At 51.5% G+C, this 24993-nt stretch overlaps 1 protein-coding gene across 2 annotated transcripts; it reads right to left on the bottom strand.

Annotated features, from left to right (window-relative positions):
• Nucleotides 1–154: 154 nt before the first annotated feature.
• On the bottom strand, nucleotides 155–24873 carry ATP8B2 (ATPase phospholipid transporting 8B2). 2 transcript variants are annotated; one of them, XM_081304975.1, is made up of 28 exons: nucleotides 24708–24873; nucleotides 21810–21877; nucleotides 19561–19619; nucleotides 19115–19228; nucleotides 18420–18518; nucleotides 18085–18146; nucleotides 17912–17984; nucleotides 17548–17618; nucleotides 17012–17091; nucleotides 15215–15373; nucleotides 14891–14979; nucleotides 12651–12847; nucleotides 9588–9796; nucleotides 8690–8733; nucleotides 8241–8406; nucleotides 7911–8099; nucleotides 7652–7767; nucleotides 6753–6917; nucleotides 6559–6670; nucleotides 6327–6432; nucleotides 6072–6216; nucleotides 5695–5878; nucleotides 5332–5555; nucleotides 4986–5069; nucleotides 4447–4692; nucleotides 4160–4298; nucleotides 2393–2523; nucleotides 156–2170 (listed from the first exon to the last, which is right to left on the bottom strand). In XM_081304975.1, the coding sequence occupies exons 2-28, from the start codon at nucleotides 21838–21840 to the stop codon at nucleotides 1892–1894; spliced, it is 3573 nt and encodes a 1190-aa protein (XP_081161101.1). In that variant the 5' UTR covers nucleotides 21841–21877; nucleotides 24708–24873; the 3' UTR covers nucleotides 156–1891. The 2 variants fall into 2 exon arrangements, with proteins under 2 accessions (XP_081161100.1, XP_081161101.1); XM_081304974.1 differs by lacking the exons at nucleotides 21810–21877; nucleotides 24708–24873 and adding an exon at nucleotides 20926–21803 and having other exon boundaries at nucleotides 155–2170.
• Between the last annotated feature and the right edge of the window lie 120 nt (nucleotides 24874–24993).

Here is a 24993-nt window from a genome sequence, read left to right as displayed (position 1 = left end):
GATAGAGGAGGTGCTGAGCGCAGCAGATTCCCTCCTCCCCGCCTCACCCTCCTCTACTCACTCACTTCCACTTCAGAGACAGTTTCTGTCTTTACTTTGACATCAGTCTTGTTTAAACATCATAAAAAGAGACAAATTACACACTTCTCAGAAACTGGAATTTTATAAAAAGTTTTTTTTCTTTTATATTCATAAAATGATATAATTTCTGCAAGTATAGAAATGTGTCATAAATTATACAGAATGTTCCTTAATTACAGCTCAATGCAACTTGGTACTTTCTTCCCTCCCTAAAAACGAGAGAGAACCAAAAAATAATATATATATAACTGTATATATATATATATATATATATATATTTATATAATATATACCAACCAAATATGAAAAAAAAAAATCATTTCCTCTTTGGTATAAAAATCAGACTCTCACCTTGAGAGACACACAAACAGACATGATATTGGGTTTGTAAACTGTGGCCAAAAGGGATTTCCCTGTCAAGACTTCCCCTCCCCCGTTCCTTGAGGGTTCACCCCACCTGACGGCAGCCTCTGCCCAGCTCCTTTGGGGCTCCCACAGGGAACGCTTATGATCCCCCACTCCCAGCTCCACACCATTCCCAAACTAGTACTTTCTACCCCAACAGAGTCCCCAAAGAAGAGGAAGGGCTTCTTCTGGAGACTGATTGGTAGCAACCAACTTGGGAAATGCCTGACGCGGGGTACAGCTTGTGGACGATGCAGATAAGACGGGCTGTGACCAGCCTCCAGCGGAGGCCTGTTCAGACGGGCAGGAGGCTGAGCAGACAGAGTCCGACCGCAGCCTGGCCTTGCCCTTCCCTTCTGCCTCCTCCCAGCGGCGAGGCCTGCTGGTGGGACGGCTGGTTTCCCGGGAGAGGGTTCCCCAATCCCACCTCAGGGGTTCAGCGTCACCTCAGGGTTCTGAGGTGCAGGTGCAAGACAGCTCCAGCTGAAGAGGGGGGAAGTCAGAAGAAAGTCTGCTAATGAACTTGGGACTAAATTTAAAACGAGAGCATTCCTTTTTCTCCTTAAGACGAGATTTCAAACTGGGCTTTAGCTCTCTGAGGATGAAGGGGCCACTTTTCCAGGCTCCAGCCCCAAACCAGCAGGACTTCATGGATGCCAGGAACGGACATGTGTGCACTGGGGGAAGGGACAGCGCATTACTCTCAAGGTGAGGAAGGAGACAGGCCAAGCCCTCCTTTTCACTCTCCCGACACCCCTGGCTGGGCTTCCTCCCTCCCTGGTTAGCCTCTCTGTCCCACCAGGGCACCAGCTACTGGAGTGTGACCAGTGAGACACAGCTCCTCCCAAGCCACTCCACCAGGAGGGGTGTCCCAGTGAGTCCCAGGCTCCTCTTCCCAGGAGAGTTAAGACACCAATCACAACATAAAAGTCACATAAAGGCCTCCGCCATCAGCCAAATAAAAAAGACAAAACCAAACTGGACACAAACACGAATCAAGGAGACACCCACGATGTGAGGGGCCCGGAGGCCCCAGCAGGTCTCCGGCTTCCCGGCATGATACATTCTGGTATAATTCAGGAACGGGGTGCTAGAGCCCCTCTGGGGAATGGGAGTAAAAAAATATGGAGATTACAGTGTCCCTGGGAGCTCCCAGGCAGGGCAGGGACAAACAATCTCTCACAGTTTTTCTTATTTTTGGTACCATATCTGGTCCCCACGGGGCTGCTTCCTGGTGCCTGAGCCTCTGTCTGCCCCTGGGCCCCCTCCCTCCATCTCCCCAGAGTCTACCAGAGGAGACGGGAGGCAGAGAGCGAGGACCAACAGTTCAAGATACTGTTCCCTTGGCGACCCACTGGCCAGCTGCTCTGGTCACCAGCACGGAGTGTCCTGTGACCGCAGGTCTTCACCCCTTGAGGGGCTTCTCGGCCCCGCCGCCGGGGCTGCAGGCGCTGTCGCTCTTCTTCCTGCGCAGGCTCTCGATCCAGCTGGAGCTGGAGCGGGCCGTGAAGCTGGACAGCGCCAGGGAGCTGAGCCGCATGTTCTTGCCCGACATGATGAGCTCCCCGAAGCCCTCCTGGTGCGAGAAGGCGTAGCCCGAGCGCCGGGACCCTGTGCGGCCGGCCCGCCGCATGCAGCGGTGCTGCGCTTTCTGCTTTTTCCTCACCAGCTGTGTGTAGCGGACCTGGGGGACATGGGAAGGAGCCAGCGGTGTGACACGCCACCACGGAGAAGGGGACGGGGCCCTGGGACAGGCCAGCACAGGAACCTCCACGTCTGTGCAGCTTAGGACCACCTCCAACCCCCAAGCCACAGTCCCGAAACAGCCACACCGGTGCCTGAGACAGCCCTTCAGGCCAAGGGTCTCCGCCCCCAGAGCGGACAGCCCAGGAGGCCAGCTGCTCACCGTGTCAGACAGGTCTGGCTTCAGGCTGAGCCTGAGGAACCGAAAGGCGACCACAGGCATGATGCAGACGACCGTGGTGAGCACGATGGTGAGCCACACTGTGGGCTGGGCCAGGGTGTTCTGGGCATTCCCTGGAAGGTACACAGGAGACGGTGGCCTTGGGACTCACAAAGTGGACCGAAGGGTAGCCCCTGACTTCTCCATTTCTATTTCTGGCAGTTCCACTTCCCCAATCTCAAAACCTAAATCATCTTGGCTTCCCTCTTCTCTCTGCCTACTCCTCAAATGTTTATCTCCACATTTGACTGGTTCCAAATTCTCCCCCAAAAGCCCCAGAGCTATTTCCTTAACTATGGTTGAATATCCAACAGGCATCTCAAGTTTCACCTGGACCAAAGTGAACCACGGTCTCTTCCACCCCAAAGCTGCTCACGCCTTTCCCAGCTCAGGAAACAACGACCACTCACCGAGCGGCTCTGATTAAATCCCCCACCCATCAGCACTTTTCTGTCTTGCTCACAACCCACATTCAGTCTGTTGGCTCCGTTTTCAAAATGTCTAGGGAGTCCCTCTGCACTTCACTGTGTCCCAAGCCATCACGTGTCATCCTCAAATCCTGCAATAGCCTCTAACTGGTCTCCCCATTTCCACCTTTACTCCCTACACTTTATTTTAGTCACACAACAATAGAAGTGGTCCTTTAAAAACATTATTATTTTATGACACTTCCTGCCTCAAGCCCTCCAATGGCTTCCCATCAAATTTCAATTAAAATTCAAAGTTCTGGGGCTAGGGATATACCTGACCACAAACTTGCCATCCTCCTGCCTCAGCCTCCAGAGTTGCTGGGATTATAGGTGTGTGCCACCATGCCCAGCATTTTTTAATTTTGTAACAGGGTTTCACTAGTTGCCCAGGTTGGCCTTGAACATGCACTTCTCCTGCCTCATCCTCCTGAGAAGCTGGGATTGCAGGCATTTGCCACTACGTTTAACTCTTGCTTCACATTCCTAATACTCAATCTTTTTTTTTTTTTTTTTTTTGGTACCAGGGATTGGACTCAGGCACTCGACCACTGGGGCACACCCCCAGCCCTATTTTGTATTTATTTAGAGACAGGGTCTCAATGAGTTGCTTAGCATCTTGCCATTGCAGAGGCTGTCTTTGAACTTGTGATCCTCCTGCCTCGGCCTCCAAGCCGCTAGGATTACAGGCGTGCGCCACTGTACCCAGCTCTAACACTCAATCTTTTGATGTCATTTGTCCCCCTTCCTCTAAATAAATGAAGACTTGCGACAAAGCAAATGAAAGGCTGGCAGCTGTCATTCTTAGAGCTGAAGGCCTGCTCTCCAGCCTCTAGCCCCCTCTATTCTCCAGGGCCCACCCAGCTAGAGCACTTTTTATTCCCCAGAAACACTTGCTTCTTTGTACTTCCTGGCTCTGCTCATAGCAGCCTCTTCTGGGGGACTAACCACGGCTACCCCACTGGCAGGGTCTCTGCTAACCACAAAGCCTGCCACCCCTGACCCCCTCAGAGCCCTGACCTCCCACAGCCTGGAAGGGCTGTTGGTCACTTTCATGGTTACAGAAACTCTTTGGGACCGGGTCTAGACCAGCTACCCCTGATGTCCTGCTGACGGGTCAGCTACCTGGCACATAAGGAGTGCTGATAAACGCTGGTGATGTGCACACTGGCCGACTACCCTGCGAGTCCTAGAACAGCTGTAATTCCTAAAGAAGACTCAAGAGGAAGCCACAGGGACTCACCCACAAATCGGAACTGGTTTGGAAACATGTCAAAGAGCCCATTGCTATGCATGGCGAAGAGGATGGCAAAGTAAACAGCCAGGCTGCCCCAGATGAAGAAGTGGTTGATGGCTGTCCAATATCCTGTATCCAGTCCAATCTGCAGAAAGAGGTCAGAGCTGTCACAGGCAGGAGAGCCCCTAAAAACTCCCCTCCCCCAGAAACTAAAGTGGGACCCTGAGAGCAGCTCTAGGGACAGAAGGCTCACTCCTCCCCTAGGAGAGGGCAGTTCTTTGGAGGCTTCATACCTGCACACTGACCACGATGACCAGTGACGTGGCCACAGTGACTGCAAAGGACTGGTAATCGGCCAGCTGGGTCCCGTCATCCCGGGTCGCCTCGGCAAACACCCCGTAGGGAATGAAGAACATCAGCACAGAGGTGTAGATGCCCTGGGCGATGCAGATGAAGAACTCCCGCTTGTTGAAGAGGAGATTCAGCTGGCCTGGCTCGTAGAGCTTAGGGTACTCCATGCTCCGCTGCTCTGGCACATCCTGCATGGGGAGGGCCACGTGACCAGTGAGGATCACCAAGGCAGACCCTGCCCCTTAAACCTCCTTTCCACAGACTTCAGCAACAACAACCTCAAGCCAGCTGCTCCCAGTTTTTATTCAGCAACTCAGGAGAGCTGTGGAGAAGCTGTACCTGAGGAGCGCCCGCCCCCACACCCTCCCCTGCTGAAAGCGCCTTCCCCGTGTCCACAAGTCGGCAGGCACACGTGTCCCACGTCCACACTGTAACAGCCGTGCTCTTCGCCCTCCTACCTGGCCGTCCACCTGCCCCATACCTGGTCAAAGACGCCCATAGCCAGGACGGGGAGGGAGGTGTACACGATGTTGTACAAGGTGATGAAATACTGATCGTACACAGTCTGCAAGAGAGTGGACAGGGAGAAGGGAGTCGCAACCCCTCTTCACTGCACATCAGGCACGGGAAGTGACTGATGTGACAGCTGATGTGGAGCTTAGGGCTTCTTGGGGATCCCTAAGGAATTTCTTGAGAGCTCTCTCTACTCTTTCAACAATTTTTTTTTAAATGCATGCACTAGACAATGGGATTAGGCAGCAAACAGGTCAAATACAACCTCCTCTGCCCTTAAAAAATATGCATCACAGCTTGGGTACATTCGTTACCTGGGCCGAGAAGCCGCAGAAGAAGCCAAACCAGAAGTGAACCATGGTAAAAGCAAAGTTCTTGTAGAAGAAATAGCAGAGGAACTTGCACATGCGTAGGTAGGACCAGCGTCCATGCACCAGCAGGAGGCGCTGCAGAAACTTGAACTGCGAGAAGGAGTAATCGGAGGCCAGGACAGCCTGGATCCCTTCCTGCCCGCTGATGCCCACACCGATGTGAGCCGCTGTGGAGGTGACAGAGGAGGAGAGGTGAGGGTGGCCGCGCCCTTCAGACCCCACCAAGTTACAGTCCCTCTCCCCAGCCGACCTCAGGGCACCTCGGCCCTCCTGCCCAGCCCACCCATGCACACAGTCTACGCTCACTTTTGATCATGCTGACATCATTGGCCCCATCTCCAATGGCGAGTGTCACCGCCTTCTTGTACTTCTTAACCAGTTCCACCACTTGTGCCTTCTGCAAGGGGGTCACCCGGCAGCAGATGACAGTTTTGCAGGCACACGCTGTTTCCAGGAACTCCAGCTCCATGTCTGCCTCCAACGCGTGGGCCTGGAACACAGAACACCTGAAAGAGGCACAGTCTTCCCCGGGGAACACCTAGTGGCCTCAGCTCTTCCCTGCCCCTTGAAGATCATAACCCCCTCTGAAGTCAAGGGAAATGAGAAGAAAAAAATCTACAAGCCGTATTAAAAAAAGGGATTTCTGGAAGAATACCACTCAAGCTAAGGATGGTAACACTTACTAGGCTGTGACCATTGATGACCAGAGCATACTCCCCAGCAACGGCCTCCAAGACAGATGTGAGCTTGGAAGAAGAAACTTTCTCCTGGCAGGTGAAGCCGTTGCCTACGGTGCGGGAAGAGTCCATCATCTTCTCCCGGGCTTTCCTGTGAAGGTGGAGATGGAATGGTGGTGACCCAGGACAACAGCAGTGAGTCAGGACAGAAGTCTCAATAGGATTCAGAAACCCCAGCCTGTCCCTGGGCCTCTGGCTTACCTGAGCTCCTCTCTCACCTCCAGGACAGTGTGGCCTGTGACTATGAACACCTCTGTCATGTCGTCCGTCAGCATCTTGCAGGAATAGCCAATGTTCACAGCAGTCTCTAGCAAGAGAGAGTGCAGGGGCTACAGACAGGCGCCCGACAGGTCAGCCTGGGGCCCGCGGCTCCACAAGGCTCCAACAGGAATACTGCCCAGATGTAACTTCCTCTGCCCTGTTGGGCTCTCACCTTGTTTGTCTCCAGTAAGCACCCAGATCTTGATGTTGGCCAGCGTCAGGAGGGCAATGGTCTCTGGAACCCCCTGCTGCAGCTTGTCCTCAATAGCCGTTGCACCCAACAGCTGAAAATACAAGGACTCCTGGCATGAGGGTCACAGGCACAAGTCCTCCTTGCCCACCCTCAGGCCATCCTTGTGCCCTCACCATCATGTCACTCTCAACCTCCTCGTAGATGCTGGCCAGCCTGTCCTCCCGGCTGTCCTGGGCCAGGCTGGCTTGCAACCGTCTTTCAGCCCACTCCTCATAGTACTCTTCATCCAGATCCTTGTAGGCCAGTACCAGGGTCCTCAGCCCTTCCCCTGCATACTCCTGGGGGCAGAGTCAGGAATGCACCTCTGAGTAGGTTTAGAGAGTTAATAATGCACAACATGAGGACCACAGTTAAAATCTGCAGCTGGATGCAGTGGTGCATGCCTTTAATTCCAGAGACTCCGGAGGCTAAGGCAGGAAGACTGCAAGTCCCAGGCCAAGTCCAAGACTGCAAGTCCAAACTGGGCAACTGAGGGAGCCTCTCTCTCAAAATAAAAGGGTTGTGGCTGGGCGCGGTGGTGCATGCCTGTAATCCCAGCAGCTTGGGAGGCTGAGGCAGGAGGATCATAAGTTCAAAGCCCGTCTCAGCAAAAGCAAGGCACTAAACAACTCAATGAGACCCATCTCTAGATAAGATACAAAATAGGGCTGGGGATGTGGCTCAGTGATTTTGTGCAAACAAAACAAAACAAAAAGGGTTGTGAATGTAGCTCAGTCTACAGTTGCCTGGGTTCAATCTCCAGAACAGTCCCCCCAAAAAAATTTGCTGGGAGAGATTTTGGGTATTCTTACCACACAAATAAATGAATGAACAAACAAATAAATAAAGAGATGGTGGAAAAGTTAATATGCTTGATTGCAGTGATCATTTCACCTAGTATATCAAAACATCACGTTGTACACCTTCAATGTGTTCAATAAACACAAGAAGAGACACACAAAAGAGAAAGCCATGCTCCCACCCCAACGCTGAGCGCAGCAGAGCAGCAGGCCAGTCCCTCCCTCACACCTACATTCAGATGGTCGGTCGTGGTGTTGAGCAGCTCCTGGGTAGAGGGGTGCAGTCTGTCAAGCAGGATGGTGTCGGCCCCTTTGCAGTAGAGTCGGATCTTCCCCTCTGGATTCCGCACTGGGCATACGGCAGGGGGCAAGAAAAGTGCCAGAAAAATTCAGACAGGCAGAGACCCGCAGTCTAAAGCCATCGTTCCGCCCTCAGCATACCGGGCCCATTCCAGGCCTGTGTGCCCGCCCGCCTCCCAGTCCTGGCCTGACCTATGACTGACATCCGCTTGCGGATGTTGTTGAAGTCCAGGATAGCCAACAGCTGGTAGGTGACGGCTGAGCCCATCTCCTGGACAGTGATGGTTTTCGGTGTGCGAGAGCGGAACACAAAACCAAAGTTCCTGGCTGCAGTGACCAGGGCACCCTCATCAGGAGACTGGGCTTTGTAGTATAGTTCTCCTAGATGGGCAGGAAGGACACGCGTGGCGTGGCATGAGTGGCCACGCTCGGGAAGCCCCAGCCCAGCAGCACGGCAACGCAGAGCAGGGCCCAAGAGCACCAACTGGGTGAGGGTAGGGAGGAAGCAGCTCCTTGGCTCACCTTCATTCTTTTCTTCCGACATGACAGTGTGACACAGGGAGAGGAGGCGGAAGAACTCATGTGTATGGGGGTCCCCCATCTTGACAGCCTCCAAGAGGCTGGGGTCCCAAAATAAGAACTTCTTGTCAGCCAAAGGATTAAAGGAAAAGTTGACAGGTTCGGGCCTCTGCAACAGGTAAGAAGGCCCTTAGGAAAAGCTGGGTTGTCAGCGACAGCCCAGGAAAGAGGCTGTCCCTGCCCACCCACCTCTCAGTAGAAGAGCCCAAAATGGAAACCATTGTGGACCTCAAAATGCCCATTTTGCTATAAGTTCTTTTTTCTCATATCCATTTCTCCAAGCTGCTTCCATTTCCTGCCCAGATAACACAGCTCTCCTAATTATGTCAACGGTTCCCATCAGGCGCCCTATGTTAATGGTACACACAACAATTATGGAGACTGGCTCTTACCTCTCCCAACTCCGCTTTATGTCCCAAGACATCAAACACGTCACCTACACACAGCCACGACAGAAGGAGAAGCAAAATCAGAGCTGGAGATCTCTCAGCACTGGGGTTAAGCCTCTAATACAGATCCCTGCAAGCACTGGGAAGCCTCAGCCTGGTCATTGAGCAGATATCACTCACACACCACTGACACAAGGGACAGTAGGCAATAGGCGTCCTGGGTGCCAGAATCCAGAACCGTGGCCATAAGAGTGTCGTGGGATCCACCGCTCACCATTCCTGTCCCCACCACCTCCCAGCAGCTGTCCCCTCAGGGCAGCTCCAATTCTTCACCTGCACCAGCCAGGGTTCCCGGGCACCCTGTAGGCCTGCACAGCAGACGAAGCCTCACCCACTAGGCACAGGTCTAGGTTATTACAGAAGCAGTCACAGCAGGGGCTGACCCCTGTTCAAAGGCCGGCCCCCACACCCCCTGCCCCAGCCACCCCAGCAGCTCAGCCACAAGGCCACTGCACAGGGCCACACTGGGAAGACCATGGGCACACTCCAGAGACTCACAGGGCCCTTATGACAAGCAACATGGGTGAGTCTAGAATTCCACTGGGTCAGCCAAGGTCCAACCTGGCCAGGATGACCAGAGGGCAGTGTCTGGGCCTCACTCCAAACATCCAAAGAGCTCCCCTAGTGCCTGGAGCTGAGACCAGGCAAGGGTACCAAGTGAGGACGAGGAAAAGGCTCTCAGGATCTGCTTCCTGGCATGGGATACAGAACAGACCCTCTCAAGGACTCTTGGACCCAAACAGCAAAGAAGCAAAGTCCAATGTCAGACAACTATAAGAGCCCTGGTTCCATTCTCTTTCCAAGCGAGATGTGCAGCCCAACCCTCGTGGCACCGCCGTACCGTAGCTGCGGCCATTGATGGAGCACTTGTTGAAAACCATGATGTTCTGGGTGAGAGTGCCCGTCTTGTCGGAGAAAATGTACTCCACCTGGCCTAGCTCCTCATTAAGGGTGGTGGTGCGGGCCTCGGCAGGTGTCCGCTTCTTCATGCAGAACATCTTCTTGTCCCAGTTGATGAAGTAGCTGTGACCCAGACGGATGACCTCCACACTACACAGAGGACAGGAGGTGAGGCTTGGTGCAAGAAGGGGAAGAGGTGCCCCCCCCACATGGGCCTTCGCTGCAGGCCCTCCATCTGGGGAGAAACGAGAACGGAGAAGACACCTGGGCACAGGAACCTGGGTGGGAAGGGGCAAGGAGAGCCTGCAGGTGAGCCAGCCATGTACAGCCAGCAAAGTACTCCCCAACCCACCCCTCCTGACACTCTAGACAAGAAGGTGCAACAGGCCTGGGCAGGCAGGACAGAGCACACGGTGGAGGGAGGAAAGGACTGCAGACAAGGCACTCAACCAGTTCTTACCTCAGGACTAATAATACAGAAACCACGCAGAAAAAACAAGAGAAAGTGCGAGAGGGAAGGGAGAGAGAAAAGAGAGAAATAATGAGGGTGCTGTGCGCGCCAGGGCGGGAGCGCCACCTCCAAGGGGCCAGGCTGGGAACGAAAACTGAGACGCAGCACGGCCCACTTGTTCCTTGCTGCCCCAGCACCCGGAGTGTTCTCCCTCCACCTGGGCCCTACACCCCGACTCTGTGGCAAAGCTGAGGGGCTGACTCCAGAAGGGAGAGGGGTTGCAACACGTAGGGGACAGTGCCAAGTTACAGGGGACGGGACTTCTGACAGTCCCCATCCTCTCCTTTGCTGAGGCAGCTCCTCCTCTTCTTTGGATAGGGGCTGACAGTATTTCCAGAAAGGGCCCTGTGTTTAGGTCCAGAGGTCCAGCAAGGGGCTTATCGGGAACTTTGCTTCTGACCTGACCGAAGCTCCTATCAGGATCCTATTACCAGGTAAAAACTGAGGGAGCTGGAAATATCATCAAAACCTTTTCCCCATGCAGCTTATAACCCTGCCTCCACCCCACCCCAAGACATACTATAACTTGATGGGACTTAGAAAACTTCCTCAGGCAGCTCCCAAGGGCTTCAAATAGACTTAGATACAAAACAGGGACAAGAAAGCCCAAAGATAAGAAAACAAAATTAGGTTTTAAGGGAAAAAACATTTAAATAAATAATAATGTAGAACCAGAGTTGCCATGATAACAGATATACACCATCCAATATTTGTATAGTGATTTTTTTTTCTGGGTGGAGGGTACTGGGGATCAAACCTAGGGACACCCATGAACTACATTCCTCAGCCCTTTTTATTTTTTAATTTTTTAAAATTGTAGATGGACACATACCTTTATTTTATTTATTTGTTTGTTTTATGTGATGCTGAGGATCAAACCCAGTGCCTCACACACAAAAGGCAAGCGCTCTTACCACTGAACTACAAACGCAACCCCCTTTTTATTTTTTGTTTTAACCAGAGATCTTGCTAAGTCCCCAGGCTGGCCTTGGACTTGCAATTCCTCTGCCTCAGACTCCTCAGTCACTGAGATTACAGGCGTGCACCACCATGTCCAGCTACAGCAATCGAACTTTTAACCTGTGCTTTCCAAACTAGTGTCTTACGTCAAAACGTCCCTGTGAGGAAGATGAAACAGGGGTCCCATTTTACAGGAGAAACCAGAAGTCCCAGAAAGCCTCAAGTGACTGTGGCCATATGTCAAATCTAGTCGAGCAGGCAGGACTAAACCAAGAACCTTCTGACTCTCCTCTCTGTGCTCGAAAAAAGCCCAAACTGTACTTTCTTGGCAAAGAAATGCTTCATCTTCTATTCATCAGCATCCATCCTAGGACTTTGGGCCAGTAGAAGAATTGAGGACCACCTGAGGAAACCGTCAATTAAACACAGGAGACAGGAAGATTCTGAATACCTCCACAAAGAATTTCCTGTAAAATGTCACAGGCCCCCTTATCTCAAGTACAAGGTACGAGGTAGGAAAGTTTCTTTCTCCTGGATTCTTCCTTTCACCTCTCCCAGCCCCCTCCTCCTTCCACTCTTACTGGTGACACTCTCTTTACCTCAAGCATCCAAGCACCCTGCCTGGGCCCCCGACCCTACACATGCTGCACTCCCCTGCCCAAAGCTTCTTAAGATTTTTTTAGAATTTATTTTTCAAATGACTTCTTTTTTTGTTGTTTATTCGTTTTTCCAAAGACCTTATAATGGTTTATGAAGTCCAAGGCCACAGGCCAAGATTGAAGACCCTTCACAGTCAGGAGCGAGCCGTTGTTTCCGGGTCTCTCTCCCACAGCTCCTCACTCACGTCCCTACTCTTTGCTGACCCGAGGCCATTCCCAGTGCCCACTTCCTTGCCATGGTTCCTAGCCCTTTCCTCCTCCTCTCTTTTCCAATCCTACCTTCACTCATCTCTTCTGAGGTGTTTTCCCTGATTTCCTGCCTGAGGAGCAGGGCTCGTCCCCACCTTGGGCACCTGATGCCTCCTGCATGGTGTATTAGTGTCTGACCAGGTTCCGACTCCCCACCGCCACCGCCACCACCACCGCCAGGCTACTGCTTTTGAAGGCACAGGCCATCTGACACATCTCAGTGTCTGAAGACTATGGATAGAATGACTTCTACAGGACTTAGTCCCAACTTTATTTTAATCATGTGTTTATATTTTTCTTGTTCTTTTGGACCTAAGCTCCTAGAGTAAAGGAGATCCATTCCAATTTCTATGTGCTACAGTGCCTACCACGCTTCTTTGCACATAGTGCATGCATTACACATATGCTAAATATATGCTCAAGGGTTTTGCTCTAATACACTCCCAGTGCCAGGAAACTGGTAAAAAGTCTACTTTGTACACAAAGATAAAAAGACAACACAAAATGCTCACAGTACAGAAGAAAACGAGTTCATGTTCCTTCTCAATGATTGAATATTTACATAAAAGTTTATCAAAGGACCACTGGGCTCCCTGGACAGAACCTAGAGCAGAAAACAACATACCTGACATACAGTGAAATGGGCACAACGGTGTTAAGGATGATGATGTAGGACCAGAAGGAGAGGAAGCCAGAGAAAAAGGCACTGTCCACCGCTTCATCCCAGGGCAGGTAGACCTGGAAGCGTGTCCCAACTTCATGTTCCCAGATGGCATTGCCAATGGCCAGGATCACCCCCATGCAGACCAGGAATCCAAAAATCTGAGGAATGAGAAACAGAAACTAATCAGAGACTTAGAAAACAAATGTCCCCCTGAAGGAAGTTCCTACTCAGGCCTGAGCCCTAAAAATCATAGGAATGAGCTCAGAACTGGCTCTGGTCTGCCACTGACCACCACGTGGCCCTCTCTGAACATTTCCTCCTGTGTACAGTGGGGAAGCTGAAGTAGAGAAGTTGCTCCCAATATGGAACCCTCAGGAGTCTTTAAGGTTGGTGAGTGGGGTGAACTACATTTCACATACCAAAAACACTTAGTGCAAATTACCCATTTACCTGGGCTAAGCCTTCACAAACCAACAAAAATGCCAAGTTACTATAATATATATATATATATATATATATATATATATATATATATATATATACACACACACACACACACACACACACACATACATATACACACACACACACACACACATATATATATAATATAGTATATATACGCCTATATATATATATGTTTACTTTTTTTTTTTTTTTTGCAGTGCTGAGGATTGAACCCAGAACCTTGCACATGCTAGGCAAGTGCTCTATCACTGAGCCAGCCCTCTAGCCCTTATAATGTCTATTTTATACAGACTGTTATTTTTTAAAAAATATTTTTTTAGTTGTATGTGGACACAATACCTTTATTTTATTTATTCATTTTTATGTGGTGCTGAGGACCGAACCCCAACACCTCATATGTGCTAGGCGAGCGCTCTACTGCTGAGCCACAACTCCAGCCCATTTTTTTTTTTAACCAGGGAAATAGAAGCTGGGCACAGTGGCACATGCCTGTAATACCAGCAACTTGGGAGGCTGAGGCAGAAGGATCAAAACTTCGAGGCCAGCCTCTGCAATTTATCAAGGCTCCAAACAACTTAGCGAGATTCTTATCTCAAAATAAAAAATAAAAAGGGCTTGGGATGTAGCTCAGTGGTAAAGTACCCCTTGGTTTGATCCCCAGTGCCCATTAATAAAACAAACCAGGGAAACAAACTGTATCTTGATAACTCCAGATTTCTTGATTAATCAAAACAGCTTGGAGTCCTTGATGAAGGATCATAAGAAAGTCTGGTGATTATAAGAGAATAACCAAGGGCTGGGCTGTGGCTCAGCAGTAGAGTGCTCGCCTCGCACATGCAAGACCTTGGGTTCCATCCTCAGCACCACATAAAAATAAATAAAATGAAGGTATATAAAAGAGAGAGAGAGAGAGAGAGAAAGAGAGAGAGACAGACAGACAGAAGAAAATAACCAAAATCCATATGTCTGGTTTCTGATATCTATTTACTTTTTTCTTTTTCCTCTCTTGACAGTTATTTCCAAAGCCATCTTCACCATTGAGTTTGAAATAAAACAGGAACTATCCTGGTGCCCAACAACCACCAGGGGGCCATGTGAGCCTCTACAGGCAAAATCTGCTCTGGAGCTCCCTCAAACTGGGATTTTGCAAGCCCTTTAAAACCAGGGTGTCCCCAGCCTTTGGAAGCTGGCATGTGGGGGGCAGGTGGCAGGCAGGAGGGTGCAAGAAGGGGAGCAGTGTTTAACAAGGAGCTCAGGTTTCTAGCTAAACAAGAGAAGGACTCAAGAATTGCCAAAAACGAAAACAGAAACTTTTCCTTTGGGATTCTTCATCCTTATAAATTGGGGGGAAGACCCTGCTAACCAACTTCCAAGTGGAAATTTTTTCTTTTAATTCCCTCTCCATCCTCATGAAGGCCTCCTTGTCTCTGGCAAAGGTAAACAGAAGGTCACATGATGCACTAAGTCATCATCATCATAACTGGGATCCAGAGAAGGGACGATTTGTTTTAGCTCTAAGTTGTTGATTCACGCACGTTCCTAAGGTTTTTTAAAAAAATTCTTCCAAGTCTAAAAGAAACCTGAAATAAACATTGCCTTTGAGTAGCTAACCTGCAGTGACTTTAAAACCAAATCCAAAGCCTGACTATTGACCAGGGAAGAGCAATGGAAGCCAAGGGAACCACCCAGGGAGAACCAGAAGGGCAGAGAGGGAAATATATGTGGGATTTTACCCAGAGCACCAGTGTATTCATTAGGCGATCAATACTTGTTCTCTTGAACTTTGTTCTACCGCTGTTCTGCATCAGCTTAGTGTCAGGACCTAGAAAAGAATGGGAAGCCAAATAACAAAACTGCCTCTGAATTTCTGCTCTGATCCCCAGAGGTAGTACATCAGGATGGAATGGAGACACTAGGTGGACAAGAGACTTGTATTCAGGGCTGGAGGTTTCGTGCCTTATGCACTCTGCCAGCCCACCCAGTTTCAACCCATACTCCTGAGGGAGGGCTGAGTCACCTTCTCTTACCCTTCTTCCTTTGGATGCTAGAAGGCTCACCTGCAAAGATGACCAGCCCGAAGCACCACTCGGTGTTTCGTAGCACACAGCCCCGCAACAGCATGTTCTGGTTGCTCAGGGGGAACTTGCTTTCCTTCCAGTAGAGGGTTCCACTGAATTTGTCCAGCTTGTTGTTGGGAGGTTCGCAGATCACTTCACCTGGAAGGTAGATAAGAGTAACACGGGGGCTGGGGATGTGGCTCAAGCGGTAGCGCGCTCGCCTGGCATGCGTGCGGCCCGGGTTCGATCCTCAGCACCACATAACAACAAAGATGTTGTGTCTGCCGAGAACTAAAAATAAATATTAAAAATTCTCTCTCTCTCTCTCTCTCCTCTCACTCTCTCTTAAAAAAAAAAAAAAAAAAAAAAGAGTAACACGGCTCAAGCTCTAGTTTACAATTCGATCACGTGACAATAAAACAGAGAGAAAAAGTAGCTAAAGGAGAGAGAGTAAGGACAGGGACCCGTTTGCATACTGCTGGCAAGAGTGTGAGCTGATGCCACTTTTCAGAAAAAGAATGAGGCAGCATATACTAATATTAAAAGTACATACATATGCTGGGTGCAGTGGCACATGCCTGTGATCCCAATAGCTCTGGAGGCTGAGACAGGAGGATCGCAAGTTCAAACCCAGCCTCAGCAATTTAAAGAGTCCCTAACAACTTAGCAAGACCCTGTCTCTAAATAAAATATTTTAAAAAGGGTGGGGATGTGGTTCAGTGGTTGAGTTTCCCTGGGTTAAATCCCCAATACCAAAAAACAAAAAACAAAAAAAAAAAAAACAAAGTACATATAAGCTTGGACTCAGTAATTCCAGTTTGATCACTCTATCCTACTAAATAGAATAGAGCATAATATCCTTTATTGAAGCATTATCAGGACAGCAAAAGACTGGAAACCACGGAATGGACAGGAGTAGATGAATAAATTATGATACATCAGGGTTTTTTTTTCGGCGCTAGGGACTGAATCCAGGGCCTTGAACATGGCTAGGCAAGTGCTCTATACTAAGGTTTTCTCTAAATTGCCCAGGCTGGCTCTGATGATACAACAATTTTATGAAATATCATGCAGCTACTAAAGAGAAAAAGGTAAATTTCTTTATACAGATGATAAGATGCTTATGATATATTTAATAAGCAAAAAAGGTAGAAACTTCAGTACAAAAGAATTGCATTTTTTATTTTTATGTATACAAACATAAGTAAAAAGTGTAGACTACTATACACAGGACTGACTGTTAATTAACATGGTCATCTAAGAAGGGCAGGAGAGACCATAAACTTTCTTATACACTCTGTATAGTTGTCTTTGTGTGTGTGTTACTAGGATTGAACACAGATGTTCCCTACCACTGAGCTACATCTGCAGTCTTTTTTATTCTTTAAGACAGAGTGTCACTAAGTTGCTAAGGGTCTCACTAAGTTGCTGAGGCTGGCCTCAAACTTGTAATCCTTCTGCCTGAGCCTCCCAAATTGCTGGGATTACAGACACATGCCAGCATGCCTGGCAGTCTGTCTTGTTATAAGGAGCACATATCATTATTCTGAGCTAACACCCAAACAGTATAAGCTGAATTTCTCTCAAGATGCACAGCAAGTGGGGAGCTATCAGTTTCAAGGCTTCCTTGAAATGATCATCAAGTCGCGACCACCTGGCATTCCCAGCACCCCCACCCCCAAATCCAAGGAGTTGCATAATCACAGCAACCAGAAGCCAAAAGGAAAAGGTACAATTTAAATTCTAAAACCCAACCCACCTCTTTTACCTGAAGACTGCTTCTCCAAGATTACTCACCATCAAACTTGGCAAGCTTACTGATGTCTCCCAGTTCTGAGGTGACTGGAATTGCCTGACGCACTTTCATGTTGGTCTCTCTAGAAGGACAGTACCCTTGAGTCCCGGCTCCCTACCCCCCCAGTAGCCTGCTCAGGAGCACCTGACCACGGGCATCCCACTTCTCAGCACAGCAAATACTTCTACGTATCCCAAAGCGTTCTCCCCTCCACCCCACCCTCCTACTGGGGATTGAACCCACGGGTGCTCTACCACAGACCTACGTCCGTCTGCAGCCCTTTCTAATTGTTTTTTTTTTTTTTTTTAGACAGGGTGTCACTAAGTTGCCCAGGCTAGTCTCAAACATGCTATCCTCCTGCCTCAGCCTCCCGAGTCTCTGAGATTATAGGCATGTGCCACCATACCTGGCTCCAAAGTCTTTCTTACCCCTAAATTTTCCAAAAGGTATAAGCCCAGGCCTGAGACCCACTTTCAAAAACAATCTTTTCACCCCTAAAAAGGAAGTAAAAGGGCTGACACTTGAGCATGCCACTTACCCATCGAGTTCTGCCGTCTCTATGTAACACAGCCCATGGGGCTCACTGCTGGAGAGGAGGAGGAGATCCGCCTGGAAAGAAGCCCTAATGAGAAGCCCAGATACGCAGGTCTCCACCTGCAGCAGCTCTGCAAGGATCCTCTCCCCCACCTCACCCCGCCCCCCCCCCCGCCCCCAGCCAAGCATTCTTGGTTTTCCTAGTTCCAAGCACATGAACAGCAGGTCCCAGGCATATTAAGCCCTCCACTCAAGACAGTCTCCTTCCATGGGTGTTTAAAAGGCAAACGGAATCAGGAAGGACCCATCCCTTTCTGCTAAAGAGGAAGGTGAGCCCTGTAGGCCTAGAGCGGCCACTTTTCCCTTACCGCCACAAACTGGTTGTTTTCTAGCTTGATGATATCACCAACACAGACATTCATCCATTGCTCTTGCTGGAGGCTGCGGCAACAAGACAGTAAAAAGGCTGTCAGTAGCTACAGAGGTTTCCAGGGCCTTTCCGGCTTTGTCCCCAGGGCCCTTGTTCCCAAAAGGCACTCACATTCCATTGATCAGCACCTGAGACTGACGGTTATTCACCTGGTTATCACTCTTGTGGCGGAACTGAAAAGAAGAGAACTGAAAAGTTGAGACACCTTCTCCTGCTCCAAAGAAGAGGAGACTCTGGCTCCATCAGGGGAACTCAGAGCATGCTGGGCAACACCTTCCACACACCTATTCACAGACCATCTCTTCCTGACTCCCCTCCTCACCCTTAGCTACATTATCATGGACCAAGCGGGACCAGGTAAAGGATGTCTAGGTCACCAAGGAATTGTGCTGGGCGAAGGTGACTGTGTGCTGAGGGTGGCAGAATATAAGAATGAAAGAACTCACATAGTCATCAGTGGCATCTTTAACAGCGGTGATGGTGAGGACAAGAACCAAAGGCACGATGGTGGTGAACCAGGACAGGGAAGAGATCTGTGGTATCAACTGAGAAAAGGAAAGAGAAGCGGGCATCTGAAGCCCCAGCCAAAGCTTTCTTGCCCCACATCTCCCTCCTCTGTTGAGAGTCGTCTGAGGGCTGTGTGTGGACCGAGTTGCACATTGTAGCCTAGTGAGGGGATAAGTCTGGCTTTGGGAACTTCCCATGGCAGCCCCACAGGGACAGACCGCCTGATGCAGGTGAACTTCCCCTACAAGTTCTGCTTTAAAGGTTCCCACACAGCACCTGAGATGGGTGTGACCTGCCAAGATGCCAATCAACCTGCTGGCTACAAGACATTGGATACAAGACTCTGCCCTTGAAACCCTATCCATGTCTTTGATGTACCCCTTGAACAAATCACAGGAGCTATCTTTCCTTTGTCTAGTTCCATCTCTTGTGTGGACTGGATGTTATCAGGGGTGCCACTTTTGTAAATATATTTCTGGCTCTTGGTATTTCGTTCTTCACTAATTATTTTAGACTTTAAGTTTTTACCCCCTCCTCAGCAGGAAGAACCACCCCCCAATGAGACGCTGGCCATCGCCCCCATTATTCTTCCTTGGCTTTGTGAGTTGCAAGGGATATACTAGAGGTCACTCACCTGCAGGATGAGAAGGAACAGGAAGTAGGTGTTGGCAACTTCCTGGAATTGCTCAAAGAGGTTGACAGGCAGGAAGGTGAGAATATTGTACTTGGAAGTCTTGATGCAGTTACTCTATGGCAGTGGGAGAGAAGATAATGAGGCGGTCCCCAAACTCAATCCAGAATCAGACAGAGGCTGTCTCCTCCATCTCTACACTTCCCCAAACCTCTGCCCCCAAAATCAGCACTGGAGTGGGAGAGAGGAGTCGAGTGTCTGGGGTCAAGGTATTCTGATTACTGACAGGTGAAGGACTCCAGCACAGTAGCAGATGGAGAGCAGCTGAAGAAGGGGCCCCCACCTCCTCAAGCACCCTTCCTATTCAGCGCTCAGTCCAAGCCCACGACATCCCTATATTTCCCCACTCCCACTCAGGACGTGGGAACAGGTGGTCTAGAATCACTTACCGCATACTGGAATTTCTCATTGTATTCTCGGTCATTAGCCCGCGCCCTCCTTTCTTCTTCTACAACAGAATGATGCCATAGTTAGGAGCAGCAGACTGAGGCCTGCACCCCCACCTTGTCAGGTCCATCCTACTTTATGGACATTCCACCAAAGGTCCCTGTTTCTTTTCACCAAATAGTTTTATGGCGTTAGCTCCACACCTGAGGTGTCATTAAATTCTTCCCTCTAGTCCAGCTTGCACCAACAGCATAACCACATGGTTCTGCAAGTTACATTCAAAGGACAGGATAGGTTCTCTTCCTCACCACCAATAATCTTCTACTGGGAGCACTCAGTTCTTCTGTCCTCCCCTTCTGGAAGAGCCTTAGCCATTGATGGTCATGGAGTCCCCAGACCCTTTGGCTGCTATCATCATAATCAAGGAGTAGCAGCTGAAGACACAAAGCATCCTTCCCCCTAGAAACTACTGCAGATCTAACCACGGGACTGCTGCTCTCCCCCTACACTGGAGACTAATGGGGTGGAAGTGGGGAGTGACAAGACAGAGGGTCACTGTGCCCTGGAGCTGCTCTGCTACCCTGGAGCTGCTCTGCGGCAACATCCCAGCCCCACGTGCAGTCCCCCTACAGGAGCCTCTGGTTGTCACATGTCACCAGCAGCAGCTTCTGACTGGCCAACAATGACATCACCTTATTTCAAAGCTCATCTTCAAGTAGGAGAAGGTGGGGGAGTCAGGGATATGGGTCATGCAGACTGAAGCAGAGATGCAAGAGAGGAATGAGATGTAATGGAAACAGTTGCTTTCTAACTGTAACCTTTTCTGTACCATCTACACGTTTCCCTTAAACTGCTCACTCAGTGACATCTATTTAGCTACCCCTTGCAGGTTCCCGACTGCAACCACCAAGTTCAAGTTCCAGAACAAGGGAATGTCCTATGAAGGGTTCCCCACATCCCAGGGGTCACTTTGATCTCATGCTGTAAGGGGAGGTGGGATTTGATCAGACTGTAAACCTAATGCCTTAAACCTGCCAGAGAGCCAAAGGCAGTGTTCCAGGCCCCTTCCCCCAAGACCCCTGCAGAGCACACTGCAGTAACAAAATCTCAGGCCACAGTGTCGCCAGCCTACTGAGCCACTTTACTCCCAAAAACTTCCCCTAGAGAAGCCTCCTCGTGCTGAGACCCTACGCAATCACCAGAGGCCATGCAAAGGAAGGAGGTAGGGACTCGACACTTTAGAGCCAGGATCTGGGTCTAGAAAGAGGATGGGGGAAGACTGGGAAGGCACAGGACAAGGGAATGTAGGGATTGGAGAGGAGGAAATTATGGGCTCGGGAGAGCTGCAAGATGCTGCCTCCCGTTACCTGTCCCCCAAGAAGGCTTCTTTCGGCTCCAAGAGGGTGGTGCCCCGGCCCGGGCCCACTTCTCGGGCATCTCCTTGGGGACCGTCATGATCCGGGTTTGAGTGGGGAGAGCGTACTGTCAGTTCTTGGCCTCAGCGGCGCCTACGGGGCGGCCCCCCAGGGAGGCGCAAGTGCCGCTGCCGCTTAGAAGTGAGCCCCGGCCCACCGGCGAGCTTGCCACCCGCAAGCCAGGCCATCCTCACGGGCACCGGCGCGCCGGCCCGGCAACTCCGTGAGCTCAGCTGCGCCGCCCCTGAAGCCCCCAGCAAAGGACTGCACGCGCTGAGTGGCCCCGGATGCGGTGCGCACGCCCCGGGCTCCGCCCCCTCCCGCTCCCCGCCCCCTCCCGCTCCTGGACTGCAGGGGCAGCAGCCTGCCAGCTCGCCGCGTAGGCGACAGCCAGCCCGAGCGCGCCCCGCCTCCGCTCTCCCCGCCCCGCACCGGGCCAGGGCCGATGTTGGTGAGCGGGCTGCCGCGGTTGTCGGGGGCAACCGTTTCATTCCCTCCCTACCCGAAGGACAAGGAAGAGGACCCTGTGGGGAAGAGACAGGGGCTTCCCAGGCCAGAAAGTAGCAGCTGCAGGTGCCCCAAGAAAAGAGAGCAGGTGTTTCGGGGCGGGGGGGGGGGGTAGGGGGGCTGGTACTCAGCACTATCCCACAGAGAACCCACCACAAGCATCAAACGAAAAAATTGTGTTTCCTAGGCTCTTCCCAGGATGCGTAGGGATCTTAATCTCCCTTTTCCCAGATCCATACCAGCTGTCCCTCTTCTCCTGTCTCCCTGAGCCATAATAACGCTCACTCTTGTCTAAATTCCCAGGGATTCCCACTTCTTGCCTTTCTTACCTGGGGGGCGCTTTTTTGCACACAGTGCCATCTCACCCAGCAAGGTCCCAGCAATCCCATGGGAGACCCTGTAGGAAGGTGATATATGAGTGTGGTCAGGAAGCTGAGGGTAACCCTTTATTCCCCTCATTAGACCCTTCCTGAAGGTTCTCTTCTCCAGCACTGATCCTGACCTCTCCATCCCTCCCCACCAACACTCTCTTCTTTCTGCCCTGTCCAGTACCTGAGAAAAGGGGCCATCCTTTCTGCTTTGGATAACATGGAAGGAGGGAAGAACTGAGAGTTTACTGAAGTCAAGGCCTGCAGGAAAGGGATCTAGGAGAATAGGCAAGGAATTGGTAAGAAGGGCACAGCTGCGCGTGCCTGTAATCCCAGCAGCTCAGGAAGCTGAGGCAGGATGATCAGGAGTTCAAAGCTAGCCTCAGAAATTTAGGGAGGCCCTGAGCAACTCAGCAAGACCCTGTCTCTAAATAAAATATTAAAAAGGGCTTGGAGGCTGGGGTTGTAGCTCAGTAGTAGAGCGCTTACCTAGCATGTGTGAGGCCCTGGGTTCAATCCTCAGCATACTTTAAAAATGAATGGGTAAAATAAAGGTATTGTGTCCATCTTCTTTAAAAAAAAATAATAATTTCAAGCTACTTGATTCCCTTTCTTAAAAAGGGGGAGCAAGGCCTGGGGATGTGGCTCAGTGGTTAAATGCCCCTGGGTTAATCCAGGTACTAAAAAAAAAAAAAAGCACAGCTTTCAAGGTACCATAGATGCTTCATGTGCTCCCCTGCCGACAGACAATGTGTGCCTGTATTCCTGGTGACAAGTGTAGTGCCTGTATTCCTGGTGACAGTGTGTGGTGACTGTATTCCTGGTGGCAATGAGTTGTTCATGTACTAGAAAGCAGAATGTCCCCCAAAGGGGTGGGGTGGAGGGAACATAGCCAGGAAGCACCTGGCAGGACATTAGGAAATAGGGTGGGCAGGCTCCACCCTTCTCAAAATGCTCATCATTCCCCCAGCTCACCCCATTACTGGGGTTTCCATTATCACCTCCTCCACATTGAGTTCACATTAGAAGCATGGCCTTCACTTCCTGCACAGACAGTCCCCAAACCGCTTCCTCTCAATCTGGGTCAGCCACCCTTCTGGGCCAGCAGAGGGGTCTTCCTATCCTGTCAGAGAGTCACCCCTGCTCTCTCCCACTCTGTGCCTAGTCCAATCAGCCTGAAGCTCAGTGCAGGCCAAGGAGCATCAGTCACACAAGCCTCTGCTTCCTTCCACCTTCCTGTGTCCTTTCTTTTTCCTAAAAAGGCATAAGGCCTGGCCTACAAGACAGGCTCACAGAGCCTCAACCCTATTCTCCAGCCTGGTCCAAAAAAAGCTGCCAGTCAGTAACCTCCTCTTTTTTTGTCTGGGTGGAAGAGTTAGCCTTCCACCTCCTCTTTGGTTCCCCTGCCTGCAGCCTATGGGCACACCCACCAGCCTGTCAGCCCCAAGAGATACTAATTGCCTGTCTGCCCAACCTCTATAATTACAGACTCTGGCCACAGCGCAGGCACCCACACCAATTCTCCCTTCACTAGCACACACTCCCTGACCCCAGACCAGGCAATACCAAGAGCAGAAGTCCTTTTCATCCCTGACCTCCCCAACTGCAGCAGGCAAGGGTGCCTGGCTCAGGAAGAAAAACTTCATCCACATTTTAGAGATGCCAAGTCCTCCTCTAGGGCCCCCAGCCAGGGTCTCCACCCAGTCTAGAGTATGAGTCATGAAGGGTGGGGTATGCAGGGAGAGGTTAAAGAAGAGGACGCATGGTGGGCATCATAGGTTCAGTAGCCAGCCAGGACCCTGGGGAGGGGAGTGATCAAGAAACACTGCCAGTCCAGAGATCTGGGTCTGCAGCCTATGAAAGAGTTAATGAAGGAGCTGGGCAGCCAGGAGTCAGGAGTCTGGACTTGGACCAGGAAAGTTGTTTTACCTCTAATACCCTGGGGAGAGAAAAAGCAGACTTGGCCCCAGATCCCATCCCCTCTGGGGGCAGTCATAGGAAGGGAGAGGGAGGGAGATGATTGGCAACAGGGACCCCTTCTCACTTCTCCTTCCCAGTCTCACACAGCCTTGGTTGTCTGAACTGGTCAGGCCCATCAGCCACGTCGCCCTGCCCCGTCACCCTGCCCCAGCCCCAGCCCCAGCCCCCTCTGCAGCCACATCTGGGATAAAAATAGCCAACCCTAGGAAAGAGGCAATGCTCCATGGGGGGAAAACCGCTCCTCCTCTAGGTCTGGCTTCTGCTGCCTTCCAACCAGGACTCCTTTTGGAGGAGGCTGGTGGGTCAGGAAAACAGGAAGATCTAGAATCCAAGACCCCCAGCTCTCTTGCATCACCACCGTCCTGGGCCACCTTCCCTCGCCAAGGGCAGTAACAAAGGACTCAAGCGTAGCTACCACCCCTCTGGCACCCTTGGTTTTCCTCAGGCACCCAGACCTCCACCTTCCAGAGACAAAACCTAACAGTCCGAACTCCCTTCCCTAAGCCCGGTCACTCTTCTCACCCCAACTCCCCAGCGGCCCTCCCTCTCGGGTCGGCCTTTCCTCGGCACTCTGCGCCCCTTCCCTGCTCCGCACGCGCCACCTGGGCACCCCATCCTCCCAGCCTGCGGACAGCCTGGGGTCTCCCCACCCTCGGCAGCCGACACCCCTTTTCTCCACCCTGCCGCTCGCCCTGCGGGTCTCCCCGCAGCTCCGCACTCCCGGCGCCCGCCCTCCCGGCTCCACACTCCGGCTCCCCAAACCCCTCCCGCCCCCCGGCCTCCACCGCCGCCGCCGGCCCGGGTCGCGGCCGCAGCCGCATCTCCCCCTGCCCTCCGCCCCGCGCTCGGGGTGCCCCGGCTCGCCCCGCCTCGCCTCACCTCAGCGCCCGGCGCCCGGCGCCCGCCCCGGCGGCCCCATCCTGCCCAGGCCGGGGGCTGGGGCGGGGGCGCTCGGCTCAGCTCCCCGCGGGCGCCCGCCCCCCAGCTGTGGCCCAGCTCCCCCCGGGCCTCGGCCCGCTACTTTGTGTCAGTTTCGGCCACCGCGGGGCGGAAGTGACGGCGATGGCGGTGCAGGGCGGGGGGCGGGAGGGGGTTTTGGGGAGGGCGGAGGGCAGGGAAGCGAGCGCCGCCATCTTTGTGCGGGGCAGGGGGAGGGTCCTAGCCC

Source organism: Spermophilus citellus (genome assembly GCF_964194105.1).
Source record: "Spermophilus citellus genome assembly, chromosome: 9".
NCBI classification, from domain to species: domain Eukaryota; kingdom Metazoa; phylum Chordata; class Mammalia; order Rodentia; family Sciuridae; genus Spermophilus; species Spermophilus citellus.
This window is presented reverse-complemented; position numbering and strand designations above follow the sequence as displayed.